We start from the raw sequence: 6,899 nt of genomic DNA on the forward strand, positions 1-6,899 counted from the left end.
TTGAACACAACCATCATTCTGTGTTTAACCCTGTTCACAAGTATAATGACAGATTGGCAACACAGTTCTTATCTTCTCAGTCCAGCACATGAATACAAAAGATTGATTATGGCTCATGTCTACACACAAAACTCTAAACATTAGAAGAGACATTTCCACAACTTAAACTGCATTTCTCTGCATATTGATCACTTACATTTTTTATTTGTCTTTAACTAAGAATAAAGATGATCAACAAACTGGAGGGAAAAGCTCTGTTGTAGCTCTCTGATGTTTACACGACACATTTTTCAACAAATTTGATGGGATAATAAAGGTTTATTCTATTCTATTTTCACACAGAAGGTTGAATGTCAAGTCCTTTTACCCCCTCAGCTTTGATGGCAGGGGGCGGCCAGGGGGACTTCAGTCTCTCTCTACGCCACGTTACTCGACAGAGCCAATCATGTTCTGCAGTGTGATGGTGATGAACCAATCAGACCTGTCAGATGTGGCAAAATGTAGGACAAGCTGGCGTTTTTAAATCTGAGAAGTATACTGCTGCTTCATTAGGTGTGGACTGCTGTACTGAAGAAGGAGACAACATGAAGATGTTCTTTGTGAATGTTTTCCTGCTCTGCTCTTTATGTAAGTAAAACAAATTTTCTTGTGTAAACTTTTGATCTTCATTTGTGTGAAACTGAGTCTGTCTGAATTATTTCAGGTGCAGCACAGTTAAGTGAAGTCTCTCAGCCTGAATCTTTGAAAACAGTGAAGCTTGGCGACTCAGCTACTATTAAATGCTTCATAAAGAGCGCATCAAAGAAAACCGTGTGGTACAAGGTGACTACAGGGAAGAAACTACAGCTAGTGGTTAAAGCTGATTCTTACTATAATGTGAGAGAGTTCAGTGATGAATTTGTTAACCGTTCTTCAGTTAAATTTGACATGACTAACAATCATCTGACCATAAATAAAACATCATGGGAAGATGTTGGAACATACTTCTGTGGAGTCTTACACATAAGTGAGGTTCAGTTTGGGTCAGGAACATTTCTGATGTTGACAGGTACGTTTGGACATGTTTGCATTTCAAATAATTTCAATTGAATATGAACACAGTGCTAATAATCAGAGTCCAAATGGTTTGTTTTCCAAGGTGCAAAGACAATCAGCGACTCTGTCGTCCAGCAGCCAGAATCAAAGTCAGTGAGGTCCGGAGACTCTGTGACTCTCAGCTGTTCTCTTCACTCTGCTCAATGCACAGCAGAACTCACTAGTTTCATGTGGCTGAAAAACTCGGATCATTTTGCTCCAGAGATGATTTATTGCTCTGACAATAAGGACAACATCTCCCAGAGAACTGACAGAGGACGAACTACCTGCGAGTACAACTTTGTCGTCAGTAGCCGGGATGACGCTGGGGTCTACTACTGTGCTGTCAATGCATGTGGACAAATACTGCTTGGAAATGGGACAACAATCAATAATGGTAAGACACTAGCAGTGCATTTTTAAAGTTTTTACTTTCACTTTAAGGTTCAAAGGCATTGAAATGTTTTTCTAATAGATTAGTTCCAAAGAAAACCTTCACTTAAATATGAAGTCCAAATTTTTCACAACTATTATTTGTAAAAAAAAAAAAAATTTTTTTTAAAGAATTTACCTTAACATATATAATTGAGAGGATGAAAAACAGATCAGTTCAGACTTTTGTATTTATTTATTTTTAACTGAGGCAATGTGAAGTACTTACGGTATCCACAGAATATCAGATCTAATTAAACGCTTTAAAAATAACAACCCCACAAACCGCCCATTCAAATCAAGTGGCAGATCATCTTCTCTGTGCAAGAGTTTGTCAAGAAAATGTGGTAGCTTTGAAGAGATCAGAGATGAGATAAGGTTTTCACTTCGCACCAGGTTGTCACAGGAAGGAACAAAAATCTAAATATACCATATACTTTATTTTTATCAGTTTTACTGCTGTTTGACTTTGTTGACCCATTTGTGTAGAAAAAGAAATGCCTGTGGTCAGAGTAAGTAGCCAAATCCTACAAAAATCCAATTTGTCACAATTAGTTTTCTCTAAATCAAATATTAAATGTTAAATCATGTATCATGTTTACAGCAGACGCTGAAAGCATATCACTGAGTCCGACTTTTATTGCACTGATGCTGTCAAACATGGTTCTTGGATCTGTGATGCTCCTCCTTGTAGTGACATTTTGCAAGACAAGAATGAAAAAATCTGCAGGTGTGTAAAACTTTATGCAGGATGAGATCTACATTCTGTTATTCTGCAGTAACTACTAACTATAGGTATCTTTTAATGCTTTTGTTTTTCCACAGAAGCGGCCGATGAAGGCGATCGGGTGAGAGTTTGTCTTAGTCCATCCACCCCATGGCAGCCTATCCTAGTCATCAAAGAGCAATAGATTATTTCACATATTTTAATGTGTCTGACAGAATGTATCTATATTTTTATTGGAATTTCCTTTGTTCACAGACTGGTGATACAGTCATCTATACATCTGTGTGTTTGGCTCACAATAGTATCAGGCCCAGACAACCTACAGTAAAAGCCAATGGAGACGCTGTAATTTACTCTACACTCAAACCCTGACAACAGAACATCAAAGTTTCATCAGGGGAATATGACCAAGCTATGCCAAATAATGGCTTACGAATGTCTTGCAACTCTCATAGGTAGTATATCTCTTTTCAGTGGTGCATACAAGCATTCAAACTATAATCAAAGAAGTTTAGTACATTTCCTCAACTTCACCTCTTTGTAGGCTAAATTCATATTTTTGTATCCTTCGGATTTTAAAACCAGCATGCTTTTCATGGACTGTCACATTTAACAACCAGCTTCTCACTAATGGAATGTATGATTCTTCAGTTATTTACTCTGCCTTTCACTGTCAAAACCAAATGTACTGTTTTGATATACTTTTATGTTTGGACTGAAATACTTTCCATTTCACAAATTGTCCTGCAGAACGCTTTGTTATGTGATGTTTGCTGTAGGTTTGTATTTGGCAGCAAGGCTATTGGTTAAGAAATTACACTGACTAGTGTAACAAAAAAAAAAATCTTTTAATTCAGAGAAATGTGTTGTGACTTATATAATACATGACAATATATTAAAATGTAGATTCCTCTCTTCTTTTCTCTTCAGATTAATATGAATGTTTTAAGTGAGCATCTTTTCTGTAAAATGTTTTACAATAAAAATGTTCATGTTTGGAAAAACCCTACACTCACCAACGATAACACCCTACTTCTATAATCAATATAAAATTTTTAAGTTAAACAGAGTCATGAACAGATACAGAAAGTTAAGATGGCAGTGATAGGACTGTGTTTGTATCCCTGACCAGTCCTTGGCTGGTTTTTGACAGTAATGAGATCCGTCACCAGTGATGTAGTGTGGAAAGCCATGAGAGGTATACCCTTAAGCAGGGTATAGGAAAACGTGTGTTTCCACCAGGAGACCAGCCACAAAAGAAGCTCATTTGTTTACTACCTGCTGTCATGTACTTTAAATTTGCTCAGGGCTTCTGTAATTGTCAGGGAATCATAATTTTGAACCTTTCTGTAAATCATTTTGTACATACTTGCCTGCAGAAAATATCAACTGGAAGTAGTTCAGGTTGAGCAAGTAGAAAGATACAGCCTGCAGTTATTGCTGATCAATGTTTTGGAACATAAAAGCTTAAAAAAAATTTACTTAACAGAACTGAAAATATTCCCATATGAAAACTCAAATTTAAGTTTAAACATAAATTAATTAATAATTAATCATGTCATGGTGCATTTAAAATAGGTTTCAAAGTAAGAAGGAGCTCCTACGTTGTGCATTGCTATGCGCAACTGTATTCATTCATGCTTCATTTGTGTGAAACTAAGTGTATCCTGTCTGAATTATTTCAGTGTGACAAATATACAAAAATAACAGGAAATCGGGTAGGGGCCAAATGCTTTATCACACCACACTATACATGTAACCACAAACCACAGCTGGAGAATGTAATTAGTATGTAAAAAATATTCAAAACCCTGGATTTGCTTTGTGTTATGAATGACTGGCTTACTGACATCACAGCAAGCCCAGAATGTGGGCAGTGTGCTCCCTCTGAGCATCTCTGCTGGACTTGAATTTTAAATCTCACCGGACCGCAGGGAACAGACCCACAACACCGCCATCCATCCCAGTTTAGACTTTGATGGTGACAAACCAATCAATCAGGACTAATGGATAATCTCTGGATCACCTCTGGGATGAAGAAAAGCCCCTTCAAATCATCCAGTCAAATGAGGATCACAAGACAACCCCAAAGAGAAGAGAGACTTCACAAGGCCACAGATGCAGACCAACAGTTTAAAAATACCCAATTTACCCCCTCAGTGCTAACAGTAAAAAATTGATATACGATGCATGAAAAGATTAAAATGCTTTACTTTAAAAGTCAAGATTTGTGTTTATTATTGATAAAAAAAAACTGGTCTGTCATATAAAAATGACAGAAAAAGAAAGAAAGTGAGCAAGAGATTACATCAACATGTCAGCTTTCATCTCACACGCCTCTGTCTTACAGAATGGATAATAAAAATTTTATTTAGAAAGAAACAAAGAAAAAAAGAGCAGGCTTTAAACCGATCAAGCAGGATAATGTTAGGAAGAGCTAGAGAACAGCCTAAACATTTCAAAGCTACAGTAATAAGTTCATGTCTAGACGTGTGGCATCAAAGTCGGAACGGCTTCAGTTCAGTGTAGCTTCACCCTGGAGTACACACATTCACTCCAGATACCATCTCTCTGTTCATTTGATCTCTTGATTTCGAGGTTTTCTTCACCTCGAACCTGAGAAAAAGTACAATAATGTGCACAAAATCAAAGTTATGAGCCACTAAGGATGGTGTAATGATTATATAAATATTCAACTAAACAGCACATACCTTGGACAGAGGTGAAAGTCCTGAGTTAAACTCTGAAAAGCAGGCAAAGTGATTGGTGTTATGCTCAGTGGAACACACAGTATAGAGATCGACAGCATCGGTTACTGTACAGTGGTAGCGGTTTCTCTTACTGATCATGAACACAGCGAAAACCAGATAAACACCCATGATGATGATGATGATGCATGGTATTGGTGTCTCATGATAATTGATGCCGTCTGCAAATGCAGACAGAAGGAGGCATAAGAATTTCAGTTCAAAGCAACTTCTGATGTATAAAATAAAAAGCAAAACAGAGCTTAAAAAGCTAATCATCATACGTGCATTTCGGAAATTTTAAACGCATGATTTTCTACTGCAAAGTTACTTACACTTAAAACCAATCTTGGTCCCATTTCCAAGCAGAATTTGTATTTGGGGGTATTGGTATTTTTAAAGTGTTTAATTAGATCTGACATTCTGATAAAAAGGACAAATCTTACAAAGTTTCACAGACTTGTTGTCTTTGGATCTAATCTACTGGAAACTACACTTTAAAGAAACACATTTAAAAACCGTTGAACCTTAAAGTGGAAGCCTTAAAAACTTTAAAAATGCACTGCAAGTGTCTTACCATTATTGATTCTTGTTCCATTTCCAAGCAGTATTTGTCCACATGCATTGACAGCACAGTAGTAGACCCCAGTGTCATCCCGGCTACTGACGACAAAGTTGTACTTGCAGGTAGTTCGTCCTCTGTCAGTTCTCTGGGAGATGTTGTTCTTATTGTCAGAGCAATAAATCATCTCTGGAGCAAAATGATCCGAGTTTTTCAGCCACATGAAACTAGTGAGTTCTGCTGTGCATTGAGCAGAGTGAAGAGAACAGCTGAGAGTCACAGAGTCTCCGGACCTCACTGACTTTGATTCTGGCTGCTGGACGACAGAGTCGCTGATTGTCTTTGCACCTTGGAAAACAAACCATTTGGACTGTGATTATTAGCACTGTGGTCATATTCAGTTGAAATTATGTGAAATGCAAACATGTCCAAACATACCTGTCAACATCAGAAATGTTCCTGACCCAAACTGAACCTCACTTATGTGTAAGACTCCACAGAAGTATGTTCCAACATCTTCCCATGATGTTTTATTTATGGTCAGGTGATTGTTAGTCATGTCAAATTTAACTGTAGAACGGTTAACAAATTCATCACTGAACTCTCTCACATTATACTGAGAATTAGTTTTTACCACCAGCTGTAGTTTCCTCCCTGTAGTCACCTTGTACCACACGGTTTTCGTTGATGCGCTCTTTATGAAGCATTTAATTGTAGCTGAGTCGCTGTTTTCAAAGATTCAGGCTGAGAGACTTCACTTAACTGTGCTGCACCTGAAATAATTCAGACAGACTCAGTTTCACACAAACGAAGATCAAAAGTTTACACAAGAAAATTTGTTTTACTTACATAAAGAGCAGAGCAGGAAAACATTCACAAAGAACATCTTCATCTTGTCTCCTTCTTCAGTACAGCAGTCCACACCTAATGAAGCAGCAGTATACTTCTCAGATTTAAAAACGCCAGCTTGTCCTACATTTTGCCACATCTGACAGGTCTGATTGGTTCATCACCATCACACTGCAGAACATGATTGGCTCTGTCGAGTAACGTGGTGTAGAGAGAGATTGAGGTCCCCCTGGCCGCCCCCTGCCATCAAAGCTGAGGGGGTAAAAGGACTTGACATTCAGCCTTATGTGTTAAAAACGTTTTTTAAAGTTCAGAGTGCTAAAACAGAGCTTTTCCTGATCTACTACTTGTGTGGCGATCATCTTTCTTTTTAATCAGCAATAAATCAAAAACGTAAGTGATCATGGAGAGAAATGCAGTTTAAGTAGTGCAAATGTCTATTCTAATGTTTAGAGTTTTCTGTGTAGATGAAGAAAGAGACGAAATGAGAGTCCACACAGGATATTCT

General features: G+C 37.6%; 1 protein-coding gene and 1 pseudogene across 1 annotated transcript; one reads left to right on the forward strand and one right to left on the reverse strand.

Annotated features, from left to right (window-relative positions):
* The first annotated feature begins 584 nt into the window (after positions 1-584).
* LOC146391603 (uncharacterized) lies at positions 585-1,497 on the forward strand. The gene is made up of 3 exons (XM_084922873.1): positions 585-627; positions 704-1,048; positions 1,139-1,497. Exons 1-3 carry the CDS (start codon positions 585-587, stop codon positions 1,495-1,497), a joined length of 747 nt encoding a protein of 248 aa, XP_084778999.1.
* Positions 1,498-1,731: 234 nt separating this feature from the next.
* Positions 1,732-6,434, reverse strand: LOC146391604 (uncharacterized; annotated as a pseudogene).
* Positions 6,435-6,899: the final 465 nt, after the last annotated feature.

The sequence above is a fragment of the Perissodus microlepis genome, chromosome 3 (assembly GCF_051167445.1).
Source record: "Perissodus microlepis isolate ML-2025 ecotype Zambia chromosome 3, ASM5116744v1, whole genome shotgun sequence".
In the NCBI taxonomy this organism is placed as follows: Eukaryota; Metazoa; Chordata; class Actinopteri; order Cichliformes; family Cichlidae; genus Perissodus; species Perissodus microlepis.

Coding starts and splice junctions, on each gene's coding strand:
- LOC146391603 (XM_084922873.1), top strand. CDS start 585: ATGAAGATGTTCTTTGTGAATGTTTTCCTGCTCTGCTCTTTAT. Junction 628..703: donor TTTCCTGCTCTGCTCTTTAT/GTAAGTAAAACA, acceptor GAATTATTTCAG/GTGCAGCACAGTTAAGTGAA. Junction 1,049..1,138: donor AACATTTCTGATGTTGACAG/GTACGTTTGGAC, acceptor TTGTTTTCCAAG/GTGCAAAGACAATCAGCGAC.